The sequence below is a fragment of the Portunus trituberculatus genome, chromosome 42, assembly GCF_017591435.1.
Source record: "Portunus trituberculatus isolate SZX2019 chromosome 42, ASM1759143v1, whole genome shotgun sequence".
Taxonomy (NCBI): domain Eukaryota; kingdom Metazoa; phylum Arthropoda; class Malacostraca; order Decapoda; family Portunidae; genus Portunus; species Portunus trituberculatus.
In genome coordinates, this window is record NC_059296.1 from 19554406 (window position 1) to 19576444 (window position 22039).

Sequence of the window (22039 nt, forward strand, 5' to 3'; positions counted from 1 at the left end):
CTACTTCAAGAAGGAAGCAGTGGAAGACCAAGATGACGCAGGGACACCGGTTAGGGCTGTGCGCTGTCCTGGCGCTTGGAGCTGGCGCCGCCTTTCTGCGCCTTCCTTCGTCTCCCAGCAGCGAGGAGGGGGACTGTACGGGCAGCCGGTCCACACTTCCTTCTCTAAGGGCCCGTCATAAATGGAGGAAGCCAGCGGAGTTCGATGGCAAGGTGCCTTGGGAGGCTTACCAGGCCCAGTTCTAGTTGTTGACGGACGTCCACAGGTGGAGCGACGCGGAATGGGCACTGCAGTTAGTCTCCTATCTACGGGGCCAGGCGGTGGAGGTCCTGAGCCACTTGACGCCTGCTCAGAGATTGTCTTACAGGCATGTGGTAGAGGCCCTGCAGCGCCATTCTGGTCATCTTCAGTAAGCGGAGGTGCACAGGTCACACTTGAAGGTGCGGGTGAGGGGCTGAGGTGAGCCTCTGACACAGCTGGCACAGGAGATGGAATCCTTGGTTCGCTGGGCATACCCGGCGGCGCAAGAGGACATGGCAAGGGACTACTTTGTAGACGCCCTTCAGGACTCGTGTCTACAGATCTACGTGAAGCAGACTCGCCCAAAGGACGTCCAGGAAGCGCTTACCCGAGGTTCTGAGATAGAGGCCTTCTTAAGGACCACTATCCCAAGGTTGGTTCTGCCCCGTTATGAAGGAGGAACTGACGCCCTGCCCCGCCATGTGAAAGCAAGAAGGACGACGGCGAACAAGACGAATTTAAACGCCCGCGGAAGGAGACCCTTGGAGGGTTCAGTGGAGCCTGGTGGGGATGTGGCAAGTTGGGCCATGAGCGGGAGCAGTGTGACCAGTCAGGAAGATCACGCTCTCTGAAGGACACCGGCCATATGCTTTTCAGGCCATGCTACTAGAGTTGTGACCAAACCGGACACGGTTTGAGGGACTGCCAGGACTCAAAAGGAGTGGTGGAGGCGGGAAACGCAGCCGTGCTGAGCTGCAGGGCGAAGCATCAGCCGGAGACCATGCTGCCCCACCAGGAATAAGCTGCCAGTTGACAGTAGCACCTACTTCCGTGCATGTGGCTGGCACGGTGAATGGGGTCTCTGTTCCGTGGTGGACACGGGCTTCGAGAAGACATTCGTGGGAGAGGACTTGGTGGATGTGAGCAGCGTGTCAGAAGCTACACAAAAGCTGTGTGGCGTCACAGTTCAGTGTGTCACTGTGTGGTGAATATCAGCATGGGAAGCGTGCTGGAAAGGTTGCCATTCTTCGTCGCTGCCTTGGAAGACCCTTGCCTCCTGGGAGCAAGTTTTGATCTCCGAGAGGGGAAGTTAAAGGTACGTAGCCAGGAAGTACCTTTGATCCTTAGAGGTGATGTTCAGTGTAAGAGGAGCGAATAGCAGGGGAGTGTCTCGCCTGGAATCAGGACTCGGAGATGGCGAAGATGATGACAGCGACGCTGATAGCCGCCAGAGCAGCGAGTGACGTCAAGGAGGCTGCAGTGGGGCGCTCTGGTAATATCGACATGCCCATGAGGAACAGGAGGAAGCCGAGGTCCATGGCACGGAGATTATGTAACGTAATATTTTTATGTCCATTTTTTTTTTTTTTTTTTTTTTTTTTGTGTGTGTGTGTGTGTGTGTGTGTGTGTGTGTGTGTGATAGCTGGGTCGGCTATCTTTCCATAGGGGGACAACGTTATGTAAGGGGCTTTAAACTACCCCCCCTTCCCGTTCATAGAAGCCTGTAATAGAGAATTGGAGTATGGAGGCGGGGGGACATTTTTTTTGTTATTTAGTTATGCAAGTTTCTTTGATTGTTTGTATTGGGAAATGTATTACTCACAGAAACTCACAGACTACTCCTGGAAGAGGCTGATTCAGGCCTGTGACTCCAGCTCTGAATTATATTTTCCTGATCTTTTGGTCATAAGGTCAATCTTGTGATCGAGGCTCCCTATTTTTTCAGTATGAATACGTTTTAAGATTAGTGTATGATTCATGTGTAGAAGAGCGAGAAAGCGTCACTTTGCACAGTACACGTAGGAAGATGGTAGGTGTCTATATTCCTGCCATGTATTTAGCAAATTGTCTTCACAATAAACAGACTTGGAAAAGGCTTCGTTTTCTCTGATCCTCTATGTCTCTGGGATAGCCTTAAGGGATTAGATACTACTCAGGACTGAGTTTAGCAAATGAACCACACAGGGAGGATAACCAAAGAAACGTGTCCTTGTCACTTGAGTTAGACAGACGTAAGCACCTAAGGGACATTTATACCACTGGAGTTGTGTACTCTAGTCTGCAGTCTACTTCCTTAAGACGTCGCCAGAGGAAGAGACTGCATGCTGTCTGCCCAACCCGCCGTGAGGATGCAGTAGGTGAGGGGTATGGTACACCATGCAGACATTGAGAGCGTTTCTTCACCAGCAGCCTACAGGGGACCCTGAATAATTCCTTACTTACTTGTTACTTGTTACTTAGTCCTGTTTCAGGTTTCCCTGTAGGCTGCCAGTGAGGAAACGCTCCCGTCTAAGTGCCTGCATGGCGAACCGTGCCCCTCACCTACTGTATCCTCATGGCGGGTTGGACATGCAGCGTGCAGCCTCTTCCTCTGGCTACACCTTGAGCTAATAGACCGTAGACTAGAGTACATAACTCCAGTGGTATAAGCTTCCCTTAGGGCTTAGACGCTTATGTCTTTCTAATGTTACGTGTTAAGTATGCTCTTCTTGGCCTCTCCTGCCGTGCCACATGTGGACGAATAGATAGTGGGGGACCACAGTGAAAGGGGGTAGTGCCGTAACAGTATTGTATGCTGGGAGGGGGCTCTGGCTTCTTTGTGAATACTAGGACAAGCAATGGTTCTTCTTCCCTGCTGTACCATATTGATTCTTCCACCCACTGATCCAGTGTATTCACCGCAGTCAACAGTAACACCTCTTCACTCCACGATCCAGCATTAGCCCTTACTTCCATCTCTCTCCAATTTACTCTTTTTACAGTTAGTTTCCTACTAGTAGTATTTTTTCCATATCTTATTATCATATTATCTAAGCACTTAAATCACCTCTCTTTGCATATCCTTATGCTCTTCAGTTCTCCATGTATTTGTCTTAGGTGGCACATACATAACTGAATTTCTCTTTTTTTTTTCTTCTTTTTTCAATTTCTGTCTTGATTGTTACTTCCATTATTTCCACCATGCCATCACCATATTGCACTTCCTCCACACATAGTATATTGTCACAAACCATTATTAACACTTCTCCCCTTTTCCCTTCCTGTTTCTTCTCCAGCTATTATATCCCTCTTCTTTAAAGCTAACATGGATCTCCTGCTTTAATTTTGATTCTACTATGCACATTACATCCGGTCTTTTTTCTTTCAAATAATCTCTAACCTCCAACACACTGGATAACAACCCATCTATATTAGTTTAAGTCACTCTTAATTTCTTGCCTCTTCCATGACCTCCTTCTGAAGATACCACTTCTTCAGTCTCATATCTAAAACTCTCCAGTAGAAATTCTTTTTCTCGATCTCCATCCTTTGCTAGTTTTTTTTCCTTCGCTTAATTTCTTAGCACTTTTTTCTTTTCCCCTCTTCCAGATTCATATCTCTTTTTATCCATATATCCTTAAATTCAGTATCATCAGCCAGTTTCCCTTTTCTTGTCGTAATCTGCTCCACTGCCTCCTGCGATCTCATTCTCACTTTCATTGGTCTTTTTCCTACCTCCACTAAATCTTCCCAACCTAATCACGTCCTCCACTTCCTGGTCTAACTCCTTTGTGCTGTCCTGGACCTGTTTGATAATAGTTTTGGCCAATTCTCTCTCTCCTCGCTCTCTCACAAACTTTTGATTTTTTTTTTCCTTCATCTCAAAGTTAAGATATATTTCCTCTTATCCACTGTATCTTTTACTAGATCTTATTTCTCCTTAATTACTTGTATAACAGCGTCTTTTGTCTTCTGTATTTGTTTCCTTATTACCTCTGAAAATTTAACTTCTTCCTGTTCCTCTTTCCAAGCATTTTGTAAATCTTCCAATTTGCTTTCATCCATTCTATTCTTTACTTTATCCTTCCCTTCCTGTATTTTTTTCTGTACGCTCCTTAAGGATTCTTCAAAGTTGCAACATGTAGCCTTTTGTATATTGCTTTGTTTATCTCTTGCATTTCCTCCTTCATCTCTTGATTAATTTCTCTTACTTAAGGCCTGTTCACACTAGGAAACATTGTTTGGAAACAGTGTTTCCCAACTCTTTCCAAACAGTTTGCAAACAGTGTGGAAACAAAGTTTGCAAACTGTTTCCAAACAATATTCCACGTGTATTTGTTTCCCACACTGTGTGTGTGTGTGTGATGGAAGTGATGAATCAGTATCCGCATGAGGCTTGCAGCGTCACCAACATATGGTCAGCATTCATCCCCAGCATTGTGGGATGTGACATGTGGAGATTATGAAAATAAGATTAAGAAGATGGATGCTGTGATGGATATTGCTGAAAAACTTTCTGTAGGCATAATGTAAAATTCAGAGGCTACTGCAGCAATTTCTACACTCACAGGCATCCTGATGACAACTGAGGTATGGACAGGAAACATTGTGTGGAAACAGTTTCCAAGAAATTTTCCAAACTATTGGGAAACATTGTTTCCAAACAATGTTTCCTGATGTGGACAGGCCTTTACTCACATTCCTCTAATCTCACCTTTAGTTCAGTGTTTTCTTTTATTAGCTTATCTTTTTTTTTCATCATACTTGATATCACTTCCTTCATGTATCTTATCTCCCTTTCCTCATATAAATCCTTGTCCGTGTTATCATCACCCAGTCTCTTCAGGCCAACTGATGTTTCGATAAACCCTTGGTTTTCAAAACTTGGCATTTGATTTTATCCTATACTTCTGGCAGTGCCACCTAGTTCCTTCTGTCCCTCCATTTTCTGTTCTATACTGCACCCAAATCTTGTTTATTTTGAAGACCCCCTACCCCACTGTACATACAGTCAAGGTCACTGCAGATTCCAACACCTGCTGTAGTGCTTCCCCTGGGAGCTGTTTTTGCACGTCTTGTGTGTGTGTGTGTGTGTGTATGTATGTTACAAAACATGGATGACAAAGCTTATTACTGTGTGCAATTTTAATTCCATTAGTAGTAAATCAAATAATTATCATGACTTTTTAAGTGACATTTATTATGTACAAATATACAATCAGGGCAAATGAACAAGGAAAAGATTAATTTCAAGTTCTAAACAGAACATCAGACATTTTGTCTTAGACACATTGGGTCCTTAGAAGCAGCTTCAATACAAATATTCTAGATATATCCTCGAACATGTTAAACCGAAATATCAAGTATGAAGCTAGTAACCTTCAACTATAAAAATACAGTTTTATCTATGGTATGAATGAGAAATTCCTGTACATCTTTTCTAAATGTTCAAGCGCAATTAATAACAATACTGTTATCACTGATATGAATGTAGCTGTCAAAAGCTTTAAGTGTGACTGGGAAGACTCACATTAATGGTCAGTGTCAATATTTTACTTGTGAAAAAAACTACTTGAACAAAATATAAAAAGAATAATATTTGCATTCAATAGAATCTTGTAACAGACCAAATATAATGCTAATATACTATATAGGAACAACAAAATGCAACTATTCATCATTGATGAATATAACAATCATACACATACATAACAAATATTTACGTCAATTAAGTACCGATAGATAGAACAGGTGTAACAGATAAGTTTTAACATTTTTGAGGTTTTCTTTGTTATTCTTGAGATCCACATCCTTTAATCATCACAAGCACCTCTTTCGTATTCATATTCCTACAATAAGACAAAGTGTGACATCTCAGCTACCTACCTTAATCTGGTACTTAAATCTGTCATGTTGATTTATAAAATATACAATAAACTTCAAAAAAAATTTGCACTCCTCATCTATGAATGTTCAAACAACAATTTCACCAAATTAATAATTGAATAAATATTCTTCATTGCAAACAGTTATACACTCAATTTACATCTTGTTAATTTATACAGCAATGATTGTTGAGACAATAAAGAGGGTTTGGATGGTCATATTAGCAAAAACATTTCACTTAAAAACTTTTATGCAACTGTTTGTGCCTTAGGAGATTTGCATAAATATAGTATGTTATTCAAGAAATGTTTTATATATATATATATATATATATATATATATATATATATATATATATATATATATATATATATATATATATATATATATATATATATATATACACACACACACACACACACACACACACACACACACACACACATTATGATATTCAGTCAGGAAATGGTATATTATTTTGCCTAAACCAAAACTTATCCAACTAATATAATTGTACAATAATTAAACACAAAATTAGCTTTTAAATGTATAGAATTTACATTCAGAAATGCAACAATGTTAGTTTCACAATATGTAATTTCCAACTATTGTAGTTCTGATCTAGAATGTAGGAGCCTCTTTGCTCAATATAAGTACATCTACCCTTCTTACAAATTTGCATCATACTCCTCTGTAGAATTGGGATTTTTACTGTTGTCTATATTGAATTAAAATCAACAACACCAGGCTTGTCAATACTACATGTTTCAATTTTCATTTTTTTTTCAGTTACCCATTGTAGGTATATAAGCCTGCTAAATATATAGGCAAACATTTGCTAAAGGCATCTCTCATCTCATATGGCACACTTTCTGCATAATATAGTCTTGGTTATGGTTAATTGGTTAACACTTGTTCATTGCCATTGAAACAATTCCTCTGATTTGCCATAAATAACTGCTTCTTACCTACTGCAATAACTATTGAAATATTACAGCTGTATTCTTTTTATAATTATCTCATTAATGAAGATCAATGTACTTATTTCTTTAGCAACACAACAAAAGGTTTGAGAAAAATTGGGGATGAGCCTTTCATTTAACAACATATTTCTTTTTATCTCTATTCTGTCCAGCTCTCTAATGCAAGAATTAACCAGTATTTTCAGTAATTCAAACCACTCTCTGGTAAATTCTGGAACTCCTGCTTCTGTATTTCCAACTTCCTACAACTTGACTTCTTTTAAGAGGGAGGTCTCAAGACATATGTCCCTTTCTTTCAGTTGACTGACCTGCAAGAGGACTGGCAATTGAGTAGGCTTTTTTTTTTTTTTTTTTTTTTTTTTTTTTTCTAGGCCAGTTTCCCATCTCTAAAAACATCATCATCATCATCTTTCACTAGCAACATGCACTCTAGGTTTTGAGACTGAATACATAGCACATGATGCTTGATAAATAAATAAAAAATGCACAATGGTACAGTTATAGTTGATATCAGTTACCATGTTACTGAAATTTTTCATCATGAAGATTATGACTAAGTTCCGATAATATGGGTTTATACCATAGCTGTGTTAGCAATAGTGTTCAATATTGCGAGACCAAATTCTGCAAATTTTGTACCAGTTGTCACTTCATACATGAATATGTTTATAACTTATTCATTGCTAACATCAAGTTCTAAAAGCACCTGGACACTTCAGGATTTATGGATGTTTTACTATAACATTGTAGCTTGCTGCCTTCTATTTTACTTGTGTAATTTTTTTTAGAAATTGTGATCTACCACAAAAAAAACACATCTCCTGAGGCACTTCTAATCTCTCGACAGAACAGTGCGCATCACCTCAAGAGAAAAGCCAGCAATAAAGAAAAGTTATTGGAAATTTTGTTAAATAAATCCATTGTCTTCTTAAGTTTTGAACCTGAGAATGTGCACAATTATGTATATATGACTTTGTGAGGGTTCAGATCTGTTCACAAAATATACCTAATGTCACACTCAGTGACTCAATGAATAATAAATTAAACATACATTTTGTCTGAAGTCAGTTTTACTGAAACCAGAAGAGGTTCAGCCTAATCACGAGCTGCTACTGCCAATAAGATTTGCCACATTCAGATACACATAAGTTAAAAGGGTCATCATGACAACACTGCAATGACTTATCAAACTGTAGGGAAACAGAATTACATTTCTAGAAATCTATATTCATTTCATATTTCAAATTTCTTCACATGCCTATGACTATTGTAATTTACTTTGGTAATTGTACTGAACATAATAAAACTATCATCATCATTTATAAGTCATCTTTGTTTAAAGGCCATATCCAGTTCTGAAGGAATCATTTAACAATGGTTAATCATTTATCTAACATTTTGATGAAAATAACCATACTTCCAAACCACTGACTCCTGTGCTACAAATAAGAAAATAAACGAAATAAATAAAAGCCAGTACTGATGTACTTCAAATATGAAAACTAATTTTTAGTTCTGATATGATACTTATAATTTCTTCCTGCAAATAGATATGGTAGCTCTTTAGATAGCAGCCATTCTAAGTAAGAAGTAACAAAATTTATACTAAATTGTTGTGAACAGCTTTTGAACATTATGAATAGATATGCATGGCAATCTAGTAAGCCTTGACTCTAGTCTGATTTTGTAGTGAGACATCAGAGGTGTAGCATAAGTGGGAGGCCATCACATCAGGGTCGTTAGTAATAAGCAATGTGACATTATTTTGAGTTTTTACATTTTCATAGTGACTCCTGCAAGGTAAAGTTTAACATTTCAAATCTTAGTTATAAAAGTAGAACTAAATAATTACTTTTAATGCATGCATTTCGTCTACAATGAGTAATATACAAGTTAGCCTTTAGTATGAATAACTCTCAAATAGCATTAGCCTCAGCAAACATTAACCAAATATACAATGCACCCTACATATCTTTATTAGTTTGAAGAATTATGCATATAACTCAATATTTACCATTTTTTTGTGCTTAGTGCTTAATTTTTATGTAGCAATATAAGTGATGAAATAAATGATCATCCTAGAATATTTTATGAAAACTTGTTGGGAAAACCTTATTTAAAATGCACCTTTGAATAACTGAAATTTTAAAGAGAGAGAGAGAGAGAGAGAGAGAGAGAGAGAGAGAGAGATCGCAGTTTGTTCCATAACTGAGCAAGGAATTCCGGCATATAGTATTATTGGCAATGGTCATGGTAGCAGCAGCAATTCAAGAAGTCACAGTTTTAGTTAATTTTTCCATGTAGTCTAATAAAGCAGTGTTTTCTTTAGCTCTACTAAGAAATAATTCCCATTATCAAAATCATGAGAATGGTAAAACTAATTGTGTTATTTGTGTCTAAAGCACATAATTATCCTATGCAGTACTTAAAACTGTCTTTAACTTTTTCTTATTGCACTGCTTCTTTTACTATTTTGCAAAAAGTGAGAGATTTTGAATGCCTTCACATATTGCAGTCTAATCTACAATCCTCCTCCCTTGGCTGAGGAATCTCCAAGAACGTGTTTCTTGTACATTAGATTCATCTGCTCAAGGAAGATAAAGGTGAGGACTGTATGAGGGCCAAGACGCATGTAGTAAGGGGTGAATCCCTTCCAGAGGGAGAAGAAGCCTTCTTTACGTATTACAGATCCAAGAACATCCAATGCTCCTTTATATTCAGGTTTTCCATCAATCATCTTCATATTCTGAATTCTGTTAAGAAAAAAAAGCATAGAAAAGCAATAAATTAGAAATTATCATCAAATTATTTCTTCAATACAGGTAAGTGTATGAGATTAGCCATTGTTCATAAAACCATCAGATCCTGGAAACTATAACTCAACACATTTCTAATGACAGTTACCATTATCTACTACAAAGGCAATTATCTTTACAAAATTATCTAGTCCGAACCATGAAAAGTAGCTCAACCATATCCAGTAATAATGATGATATATTTTTACTCAATGTTGTTTAAAGTGATAAAGTTGTTATAGTTAAATAAAAATTAAAATATGATGGTGAAAGGCAATCAACTCTACTTTGGGACATGAGTTACATTTCCCTTCCTTACAAATCAATAAATTGTATTCTTTGTGGAGGGCACACAGTAAGCAACACCACATCCATGTGTCAGCCTTTTTGTAACATTAAGTAGATTTAAGGTTTTCTGCATAAGGTTAATGAAGTGGGGATTTTTAGGTAGAAACTGTCAGTGTTCCCTTTCAGGTCAAGTGTGTGAAAGCTTCATTGTCATCAGGAAATGGCAAGGCCATTCCCTCCCCTCCCCATAACACACATATATACAAACACACAAAAGTTGGATACAAACAATTATGGAGATGAGACAGTAAGATCTTAGCTCTTCTCCCAAATGTCACAACTAAGAAAACACAAGTGGAAACAAAGCTAAGGCCCGAAATAAAGCTAGACTGGTTTGTTGTAAAACACTACAAAGTATGGAAAAATGATAGAAAAAATAAAGGAGGTGGTGGTATAATGGTTCTTACTAAGGAAGATCTGATAGTGAAGGAGGTGAACTATAGTAAGAGAAATGAAGAAGTGATAAGTATGCTTATAACAGATGACAAGAGGGACATTAATATTATAACAGTATACATACCACCCAGAACCACTGCTTGGGAATATGAACAGTACCAAATGGTGATGAGAAATACTCTAGACAGAATGAAGCAAGAACTCATCAGAAAGGATAGAGTGATGATAGTCGGAGACTTTAATTGTAAAGAAATAGTGTGGGAAGACTACAAAGTGGTGAACGGTGGTGAGTGGGCAGAAGAATTGTTAAAGCTAGCAACAAATAACTTGATGACACAGTGGGTGAGATCACCAACAAGGTGCAGGGGACAAGATGTTGCAGCAAGGTTGGATTTGGTATTTACCAGGGGCATCTCTCTAAAAGAGGAAATTGAACATAAATGTCCCTTGAGGAGAAGCGATCATGATGTCCTAAGCTTTGAGCTGGATATGGAATTAAGCACGAATAAGATTGTGGAACGCAGGGAGGAAAAATTAAATTATATTAGGGCAAATTATAACCATATAAGGGAATTCTTTAATGAAATTGACTGGTCCGTGGTATACCAGGAAAGGGATATGCAATTGAAATACGATAAATTTATGGATTTGTATAACTCTGCTGTGAAAAAGTTTGTGCCATATTACAGAAAGAGGACTTTAAATAATAAACAGTAGTTTAATAGAAATTGTGAAGAAGCAAAAAAGAACAAAGAAAAGGCATGGAAGAAACTTAAGAAAAACAGTGATGTATTATCAAGAGAAGTTTACAAAACAGCAAGGAATAGATATGTTGAAGTAAGGAGAACAGCACAGAAGGAATATGAACAGAGGGTGGTGGAAAACTGTGATAGTGACCCAAAAATGTTTTACAAATTCATAAATGGAAAACTAAATATAAGGGAGGCAATAGTAAAGGTAAAAAAATGGGGAAGAAGTATATGAGGATGCTAGAGATATAGCTGAAATTTTGAACGACAACTTTTGCAAAGTGTTTACAAAGGAGGAGCATTTTATGGGAGGAAGATCTACAGATATAAAGCAAATGCAGGACATCATGGTTACTAAGTAAGATGTAAGGAAAATTATAAGCAGTCTGGATATTAATAAATCAATGGGGCCTGATGGCATATCTGGGAGGTTGCTAAATGAATGTAAGGATCAATTGTTGAACCCCGTATTTGATATTGTGGAAACCTCCATACGAACAGGAATAGTCCCGAAAGAGTGGAAAAGAGCTGACATTGTGCCTATATATAAGAATGGTAGTAGAATGGAACCGCTAAATTATAGACCAGTATCGTTGACTAGTATATTGTGCAAGGTATGTGAAGAAGTAATTAAAGCTAAGTGGAGTGAGTATCTAGAAAGTAAAAACATTCTGAGTGAAAGACAGTTTGGTTTCAGAAAAGGAAGATCGTGCTTATCCAATTTATTATGTTTTTATTCAAGAGTGACTGACATACTACAACATAGAGAGGGATGGGTGGATGCTATCTACCTGGACTTGAGAAAGGCCTTTGATAAAGTACCACACAATAGACTGATGTGGAAACTAAAGAAGATTGGAGGAGTAAATGATAAACTAGCAAAATGGATGGAAAATTACTTAGTGGGAAGAGAAATGAGAACAGTGGTGAGAGGAAGGAAGTCCGAGTGGAAGAAGGTAACCAGTGGAGTTCCACAAGGGTCAGTGCTATCATGTTTTTTATTTATGTTAATGATATGCCAGTAGGAATTGACAGTTACATGAACATGTTTGTGGACAATACTAAAATTATGAGGAGAGTAAGGAATGTGGATGATTGTAACAAGTTACAGGAAGATCTTGATAAAATATATGAGTGGAGTAAGGAGTGGCAGATGGAATTTAATATAGACAAGAGCCATGTTATGAAAATGGGAAGAAGTAGATACAGACCAAACTGGGATTATAGGCTGGGTGATGAGAAAATTAAAGAGACCAATGAGGAGAAAGACTTAGGAGTAACTGTGCAAAACACTTTGTCACCGGAGAAACACATTAACAAGATTTTTTGGAAAACATATAACATGCTTCAAAATATTGGCCTTGCATTCCACTACCTAGATGAAGGAATGATGAAGATGATATTATGTACCTTAATAAGACCCCAGTTAGAATATGCAGCTTGTGTCTGGTCACCGCATATGAAGCAAAATGTGAAGAAGGTAGAAAGGGTACAGAGGCTGGCAACAAGGATGGTACCAGGACTCAGGGAGTTAGACTATGAAGAAAGACTGAGGAAGCTGGGGCTGACCACATTAGAAGAGAGAAGAAGAAGAGGAGACATGATAACTATGTATAAATTGGTGAACAAGATTGACATACTGGACAGAGAGTTGATAAAGGTGACCACAAGTAATCATCTCCGAGGACATGGAAAAAGCTAATAAAGACATCTGTCTAAATGACGTGAGAAAATACAGTTTCCGCATCGTAGCATTGATAAGTGGAATAAACTGAGCAGTGATGTCGTTGACGCGGTGTGTGTCAATCAGATGAAAGAGCGATATGACAGGAATGGACAAGGAGACAGGACAGAGAGAGCTTAGCTCGGGCCCTGTAATACACAAATAGGTAAATACACACAGACAGTCGACACACACACACACGTTCTGACAATCAGCTGATCTTCACTACATACCTGTTGTACAGTATTTACAATGGCCTGGGCAGGTAGTGTGGACTCATTTTTTTTTTTTCATGAAAGCAATTATTAAGGAATGATGAATGAAAAAGAGATTCCATCAAAATGCAGACATGAGACTAGAGAAGGAATGAAAGCTGATGATGACTATGCTGGTGAGGGAAAGCGCGATTCAAGGCTTGATGAATACTTCACTACTTAAGAGTGTTAAATATTGAACATAAACTAGATAAATTGATAAAGGAGAATATGGAAATGAAAGAGAATGAAGAACAGGAAAAAGAGTTTATAAAACTGAGAGAAAGGATAAAAAAAAAATGGAAGAAAACAAAGCTAGGCTAAGAGCGGAAAACGAAGAACTAAAAAAAGAAGTAGCTTACTACAAGAAGCAGATGGAAGAAGGACTCGGTAAAGCCAAGAAAGAAAAAGAGAAGCTGAAAGATCTAATAAACAAGTAAGAGGAAAGAGTACAGAAACGTGATTAAAAAAGTACAAGCATGGAGAGTCAAAGATAAGAAAGATAAGGCTGATTTTCAGGAGGTGATTCAAGAACAACTTAAAGAAAAAGAAGAAAATATGACAAACAAAATGATAGGAGTCCTCAAGACAAAAGAAAATCTAGTTAGAGAAATTGCAGAAAAAAAGAAGAGTGTAGTCGTATTTGGAATAAAAGAAAAAAATATAAAATATAGACCAAAAAGAGAAAAAGAAGAAATGAAATCAGTCAAAGACCTACTGAAGAATCTAAACGACGAAGATAGGCAGAACTTGGAAGAGGAAGTAGAAGAAATAAACAGAATGGGACCATATCAAGAAGGAAAAACGAGACCAATTAAAATACTACTAAAATCACAAGCAGCAACAGAAGAAATATTATAGAGAACAAAAAAAAAAATTAGAGAAACAGAAGGCTGCAAGGATATCTATATAAAGAAAAATGGAAATGAGGAAGAAAGGAAGAGATACAATGAACTGGCAGCAGCAGTAAGGGAAAAGAATAATGAAAGGTCAGAAGAAAAAAAAAAAACATCTTTTTGGAGAATTTTAGGAGACAGGATAAGTATATAAACGAGAAGGAAGAGAAAAAAGTGGAACAAGTTTAACTAAAAATGATAAAGACAAAAGACTAAAAATGATGTATACAAACATAGACGGGGTTTTAAGAAGTAAATTAGAATTAAGAGATTACATAAATAAAGAAAATCCGGATATTGTATGCCTGGCTGAAACAAAACTAAACAAGGCAATCAAAATAGACTTGGATAATAGGTATAACGTATGGAGAAGAGACAGAGGGGGTAAAGGAGGAGGAGTCATGATTATGTTAAGGAAGGAGATAGTGATAAACCAAGTGGAATGTGGGGAAGGAAAAGCATAAGTATTGTATGTTAAGATGCATATTAATAAAAAAGAATTAACAATCATTGTAACATATGTGCCACCAAAAACAAATTCATGGACCAATCAAGAATATAAAGACATGATAGATGACACAATAAGGAGTCTAACGAGAATTGTTAAAGAAAGGAAAAAAGTTATATTAGTAGGAGATTTCAACTGTAAAGAAGTGGACTGGGAAAATTATGAAAGTGGTATGGGGGAAGAAGCCTGGGGAGAAAGATTCTTGAACCTAATGACAGACAATATGATGGACCAGATAGTAAAGGAAAGCACAAGATTCAGAGGAAACGACGAGCCGGCCGGCGAGATTGGACCTAGTTTTTTACTAGGGGTATACAAATGAATGATGATGTAAGATATAAGTGCCCATTGGGAAAGAGTGACCATGTAATATTAGAAATGGATATAGAAGAGGGAAAGGAAGATAGAGACGATTCATACAAAGGAGACCGATTAAATTACAGAAAGGCTGACATTGAGAATCTCAAGAACTATTTTAAAAATGTAAACTGGGAGGAGATGGAAAACTCAGAGACGATGCAAGAAAAGAATAACCTATTTTTGGAAATGTACAAAACAGGAATCAGGGAATATGTCCCGAAATATAGACCTAAAGAAGAAGGAAAGAAAGATTGGTTTAATGCAAGGTGTGCTAGGGCAAAGGAGAAAAGAGATGGAGCATGGAAAAGGTGGAGGAGAAATAGAAATCTAGTAAATAAGGAAAACTTCAAGGCAGCGAGAAATGAATATGTTAAGGTGAGGAAGGAAGAGGAAAAGAACTTTGAAAAGGGCATTGTCGAAAAATGTAAGGAGCAAACAAAATTGTTCTACAGATTCATAAATGGAAAAATTAGGCAACAAGAAACAATAGAAAGGTCAAAAGGAGAGAACGGGATGGTGGAAGACCCAAAAAGTTTTTTTTTTTTTTTTTACTTAGGGAAGAGGGCCAGCCAAGGGAGAGAGAAAAAAAAAAAAAAAAAAAAAAAAAAAAAGTTTGAAAAAGGCCCACTTGAGCGCTGGCTCTCCAAAGAGTTCAAAAAAAGCCAAAACCGTCACCCAGAATTAGGCAGAGTTTACCAGTGAAAGGAATGAATGATTGAGCGTACTGGTTAACTCTTGCATTGAGAGTTGGACAGAATAGGGATGAGAGGAAGAAGAAAGCCTTGTGCAGCGTGGCCGCAGGAGGAGGGGAGGCATGCAGTTAGCAAGATCAGTAGAACAGTTACCACGAAAATAGCGATAAAATATAGAAAGGGATGCAACATTTCGGCAGTGAGAAAGAGACTGAAGACAGTTAGTCAGAGGAGGGGAGTTGATAAGACAAAGAGCTTTCGATTCCACCCTATCAAGAAAAGCTGTGTGACTGGAACCCCCCCAAATATGCGAAGAGTACTCCATACAGGGACGGATAAGGCCCTTATACAGAGTAAGCAGTTGGAGGGGCGAGAAAAACTGTCGGAGACACCTCAGAACACCTAATTTCATAGAAGCCATTTTAGCAAGAGATGAGATGTGAAGTTTCCAGTTAAGATTATGAGGAAAGGACAGACCGAGGATATTCATTGTGGAAGAGGGAGACAGTTGAGAGTCATTGAAGAAGAGGGGATAGTTGTCTGGAAGGTTGTGTCGAGTTGATAGATGGAGGAATTGAGTTTTTGAGGCATTGAAAACTACTAGATTTTCTCTGCCCCAATCGGAAATCTTAGAAAGATCGGAAGTCAGGCGTTCCGTGGCGTCCCCACGTGATCTGTTGATTTCCTGAAGGGTTGGATGTCTCTGAAAGAACGTGTCATCAGCACAGGAGTGGATAGGGCAAGAAGTTTGATTAATAGAAAGAGTGGGTGACAGGACAGAACCCTGAGGAACACCACTATTAATAGGTTTAGAAGAACAGTAGCCGTCTAACACAGCAGCAATAGAGCGGTCGGAAAGGAAACTTGAGATAAAGTTGCAGAGAGAAGGATAGAAGCCGTAGGAGGGCAGTTTTGAAATCAAAGCTTTATGCCAGACTCTATCAAAAGCTTTTGATATGTCTAACGCAACAGCAAAAGTTTCACCGAAATCTCTAAAAGAGGATGACCAAGACTCAGTAAGGAAAGCCAGAAGATCACCAGTAGAGCGACCTTGACGGAAGCCATACTGGCCATCAGACAGAAGATTGTGAAGTGACAGATGTTTGAGAATCTTCCTATTCAGGATAGATACAAAAACTTTAGACAAGCAAGAAATTAAAGCTATAGGACGGTAGTTTGAGGAGTTAGAACGGTCACCCTTTTTAGGAACAGGCTGAATGCAGGCGAACTTCCAGCAGGAAGGAAAGGTAGAGGTTGATAGACAAAGTTGGAAGAGTTTGGCCAGGCAAGGTGCAAGCACAGAAGCACAGTTTTTGAGAACAATAGGAGGGACCCCAACAGGTCCATAGGCCTTCTGAGGGTTTAGGCCAGCAAGGGCATGGAAAACATCATTACAAAGAATTTTGATTGTAGACATGAAATAGTCAGAGGGAGGAGGAGAGGGAGGGACAAGCCCAGAATTGTCCAAGGTGGAGTTGTGAGCAAAGGTTTGAGAAAAGAGTTCAGCTTTAGAGACAGAAAAGATGGCAGTGGTGCCATCAGGATGAAATAAAGGAGGGAAAGATGAAGAAGTGAAGTTATTTGAGATGTTTTTGGCTAGATGCCAGAAGTCACGATGAGAGTTTGAGTTTGAAAGATTTTGACATTTCCTATTTATGAAAGAGTGTTTGGCAAGTTGAAGAACAGACTTGGCATGATTCTGGGCAGAGATATAAAGTGCATGAGATTCAGGAGATGGAAGGCTCAAGTACCTTTTGTGGGCAACCTCTATCATGTATAGCACGAGAACAGGCTGAGTTAAACCAAGGTTTAGAAGGTTTAGGTCGAGAAAAAGAATGAGGAATGTACGCCTCCATGCCAGATACTAACACCTCTGTTATGCGTTCAGCACAAAAAGATGAGTCTCTGACACGGAAGCAATAATCATTCCAGGAAAATCAGATAATACCTCCTCAGGTCCCCCAACTGGCAGAGGCAAAATGCCAGAGGCACCTTCGCTTGGGGATCCTCATGGAGGATTGGAAAAATAGGACAAGATACAGAAATGAGATTGTGATCGGAGGAGCCCAACGGAGATGAAAGGGTGACAGCATAAGCAGAAGGGTTAGAGGTGAAGAAGAGATCAAGAATGTTGGGCGTGTCTCCAAGACGGTCAGGAATACGAGTAGGGTGTTGCACCAATTGCTCTAGGTCATGGAGGATAGCAAAGTTGAAGGCTAGTTCACCAGGGTGGTCAGTGAAGGGAGAGGAAAGCCAAAGCTGGTGGTGAACATTGAAATCTCTAAGAATGGAAATCTCAGCGAAAGGGTAGAGGGACAGAATGTGCTCCACTTTAGAAGTTAAGTAGTCGAAGAAATTACTATAGTCAGAAGAGTTAGGGGAGAGATAAACAGCACAGATGAATTTAGTTTGAGAGTGACTGTTAAGTTGTAGCCAGATGATGGAAAATTCGGAAGACTCAAGAGCGTGGACACGAGAGCAAGTTAAGTCGTTGAGTACATAGACGCAACATCCAGCTTTGGAATGAAAATGAGAATAGAGAAAGTAGGAGGGAACAGAGAAGGGGCTACTGTCAGTTGCCTCAGACAGCTGTGTTTTGGTGAGGAAAAGAAGATGAGGTTTAGTAGAGGAGAGGTGGTGTTCCACAGATTGAAAATTAGATCTAAGACCACAAATGTTGCAGAAGTTAATGTAAAAAAAGTTGAGGGAGGTGTCAAGGCATTTGTGGTCTTCAACAGGAGAGGTGTCCGACCTGGGGACATTTTTGGTCCTCTCCCCAGAGGGGGACTCCGAAGGTTGTTTATTTCGGGTCCCATTTTTCTTTTAAATTTTGATTTGGAGTGAAGGGTGTATGTGTGGTAAGTGCATGTAGTTTTGTGTGAAGAAGGAGAGCTGTCTTTAGAGGGTAGGCTGTGACTACCCCCTTGAGTTGTGAGACACAAAGGGAATCATTCAATGAGATCACAACTAGCTTTAATGGAAGGTTCACAGCATCTCCTGAACTAGTGCTATTAGATCTCACTGGGAGTAAGTTATTGTTTCAGTAGGTGTCTACTACCTCCTCCAAACAATGGCAGAACTATTAAATAGTAAATTCCAGGAGGTCTTTACTAAGGAATCCAAATTTGAAAGGCCACAGGGTAATAGAGAGACAGTCTATATGAAAGAGGTTAAAGTAACCAAGCTTGAAATAAAAAGTTAATGAAGGAACTGGATGGAGAGCAGGCAATGGGACCGGATGAAGTCTCAGGCAGAATACTGAAAGAATGTAGGGAAGAACTAGCAAGTCCTATATACATCATAAAATGCTCAATAGAAAATGGAACAGTACCAGTAGATTGGAAAAGAGCTGAGGTGGTTCCCATATATAAGAGCAGAAGGAAGGAAGAACCTTTAAATTACAGACCGGTATCACTAACTAGTGTAATATGCAAGATGTGTGAAAGAATAATAAAGAAACAATGGATCGAGTTCCTTGAAGACAACAAATTAATACCAAATAGCCAATTTGGTTTTAGAAAACGACAGTCGTGTGTAACTAATTTATTGAGTTTTCTAGAATAGTTGATAGAGAGCAAGAGAGAGAGGGATGGGTTAACTGTATTTATTTGGATTTAAAAAAGGCGTTTGACAAAGTGCCACATGCAAGATTACTATGGAAGATAGAGGAGAAAGGTGGCTTAAAAGGAAACACATTGAGATGGATAGAAAATTATTTGAGGGGGAGAGAAATAAGGACAGTAGTTCAAGATATGAAGTCCAAGTGGAAAGCAGTAGAAAGCGGAGTGCCGCAGGGATCAATATTGGCACCAATACTTTTCCTCATTTATATTAACAACATGCCAGAAGGAGTGAACAGCTACATAAATCTGTTTGCAAATGATACGAAACTGTGCAGAGTTATAAAGCAAAAAGAAGATTGTGAAATACTGCAAGAAGACCTAAATAAGATCTGGAAATGGAGTAAAAAGTGGGAAATGGAATTCAATGTGGACAAAAGCCATGTCATGGAAATGGAAAAGAGAGAAAGACGACCTGTGGGAATCTATAAGATGGGAGATGGAGTAGAACTGGAGAAAGTAAGAAAGGAAAAGGACTTGGGAGTGACGATAGAAGAAAACAATCAACCGGTAAGCCATATTGATAGAATTTTTAGAGACATAATTTGTTAAGGAAAATTGGAGTAGCATTTCACTACATGGACAAAGAAATGATGAAGAAATTGATAAGTACTATAAGACCCAGATTGGAATATGCAGGAGTAATGTGGACCCCTCATAAAAAGAAACACATAAGGAAGTTGGAGAGACTGCAAAAAATGGCTACAAGAATGGTTCCGGAATTTGAAGGGATGACATATGAGGAGAGAATAAAGGCTATGGATCTACCAAACCTGGAACAAAGAAGGGAGAGAGGGGATCTGATACAAGTTTATAAATTGATCAACGGAATGGACCAAGTGGATAATGAGAAACTGATCCTGAGAGAAGAATATGACATTCGAAGCACAAGATCGCATAGTAAAAAGCTGAGAAAGGGAAGATGTCTGAGAGATGTAAAAAAATATAGTTTCCCGCAAAGATGAATTAAGACGTGGAACAGTTTGAATGAAGAAGTGTCTGCAACGAGTGTGCATACTTTTAAAGTAAGATTGTATAAGTGTAGATATGGAGACGGGGCCACACGAGCATAAAGCACAGGCCCTGTAAAACTACAACTAGGTAAATACACACACACACACACACACACACACACACACACACACACACACACACAAGTACCGCTATACCAACAAGAAGTGCAAAAACATCCCCCAAGGGAAGCACTGCAGCAGGCGTTGTAGCCTGACCTATACGTATGTACAGGGGGGTAGGGGGCCATAGAGTTCTCCTGTCTCCAAAATAAATAAGATTTTGGATACTGTATAAAGGAAAAATGGAGAGAGAGAGGCATAGCTAGGTGGCACGGCCAAACATATGGGATCAAAACAAACGCCATGTTTTGAAAACCATAGGTTTATCAAAACACCTGTTGGCCTGATGAGCATGAGTGATGATAATACAAAGATTTTTCTGGATTTAGAGAGGAAAGTGGTAATATGAGGAGGCTGATAAACATGGAAAGAGAGATAAGATACATGAAGGAAGCCATGTCAAGTATGATGGATAAACAAGACAAATTGATAAAATAAAACACTAAACTAAAAGTTGGATTAGAGGAAAGTGAGAAAGTAAGATAAATAAATCGAGAGATGAAGGAGGAGATGCAGGAGATAAACAAAACAATATACTAAAGGCAACATGAGACTATGAAGATTTCTTCAGAAGCCTACAAAAAAAAAAAAAAAACAGGATGGGGAGAATAAAGTAGAGAATGCATTGGGTGAATTACAAAATGCATGGAAACAGGAACAAGAAGAGGAAAAAGTAAAATTTTCAGGGGTAGTAAGGAAGAAAATTCAGGAAAAGACAAAGGACACTGTTATACAAGTAATTACGGAGAAAGAAGATCTAATGAGGGATGCAGTGGATAAGAGGAAATGCTTCTTAAATTTTGGGATGAAGGAAGAAAAATCCAAACAAGTTCGTGAAAGAGCAAGAAGAGAGAGAATTGGCCAAAACTATTATCAAACAGGTCCAGGACAGCACACAGGAGTTAGACCAGGAATTAATTAGGTTGGCAAGATTTAGTGAAGGGGGTAAGAGACTGATGAAAGTGAGAATGAGATCACAGGCAGCAGTGGAGGAAATTATGATTAAAGGAGATATAGGAGATAAAGAAACAAAATGATGTACTAAAAGTTACATGGTAAGACTACGAAAACTCCTTAAGGAACTTACAGGAAAAAGTAAAGGATGAGATTGAGGACAGGGTGGAAGGTGGCTTGGGTGAAAGCAGGCTGAAGGAATTACGAAATGCAAGGAAACAAGAACAGGAAGACGAAAAAGTAAAATTTTCAGAGGTAGTAAAGAGACAAATTCATGAAAAAAACAAAAGATGCTGTTAAACAAGTAAGTAAGGAGAAAGAAGATCTAGTGAGAGATACAGTGGATAAGAGGAATGTTTTGTGATTTTTGGGATAAAAAAAAAAAAGTTTATGAGAGCATGAAGAGAGACTTCACCAAAACTATTATGAAACAGGTCCAGGACAGCACACAGGAGCTAGAACAGGAGGTGGAGGACATGATTAGGTTGGGAAGATATAGTGAAGGGGGTAGGAGACCAATAAAAGTGAGAATGAGATCGCAGGTGGTAGTGGAGGAAATTATGACAAGGAAAGCGAAGCTGGCCGATGATACTGAACACAAAGATATATAGATAAAAAGAGATTTGAGGAGAGGGAAAAAGAGAAAGTGCTAAGAAATGAAGTTAAGGAAAAAATGAGAAAAGGGATGGAGATCGAGAAAAAGAATTTCTACTGGAGGGTTCTAGATATGAGACTAAAGATA

At 38.5% G+C, this 22039-nt stretch overlaps 2 protein-coding genes across 3 annotated transcripts in view; both read right to left on the reverse strand.

Moving 5' to 3' along the window:
• On the reverse strand, nucleotides 1–513 carry LOC123517383 (proline-rich proteoglycan 2-like). The gene has a single exon (XM_045277394.1). It carries the CDS (start codon nucleotides 511–513, stop codon nucleotides 1–3), a length of 513 nt encoding a protein of 170 aa, XP_045133329.1.
• A 4666-nt stretch (nucleotides 514–5179) lies between these two features.
• Nucleotides 5180–22039, reverse strand: part of LOC123517707 (mitochondrial 2-oxoglutarate/malate carrier protein-like) — a 38720-nt gene continuing 21860 nt past the window's right edge. For both annotated transcript variants that reach the window (XM_045278066.1, XM_045278067.1), the window contains exon 6: nucleotides 5180–9622. In XM_045278066.1, the coding sequence (XP_045134001.1) occupies nucleotides 9391–9622 (232 nt within the window). In that variant the 3' untranslated portion in view covers nucleotides 5180–9390. The remainder of the gene's footprint in view (nucleotides 9623–22039) is intronic.

What these genes read in the sequence shown, in the direction of transcription:
- LOC123517383 (XM_045277394.1), bottom strand. Translation starts at nt 513, where the DNA reads ATGCCCAGCGAACCAAGGATTCCATCTCCTGTGCCAGCTGTGTCAGAG.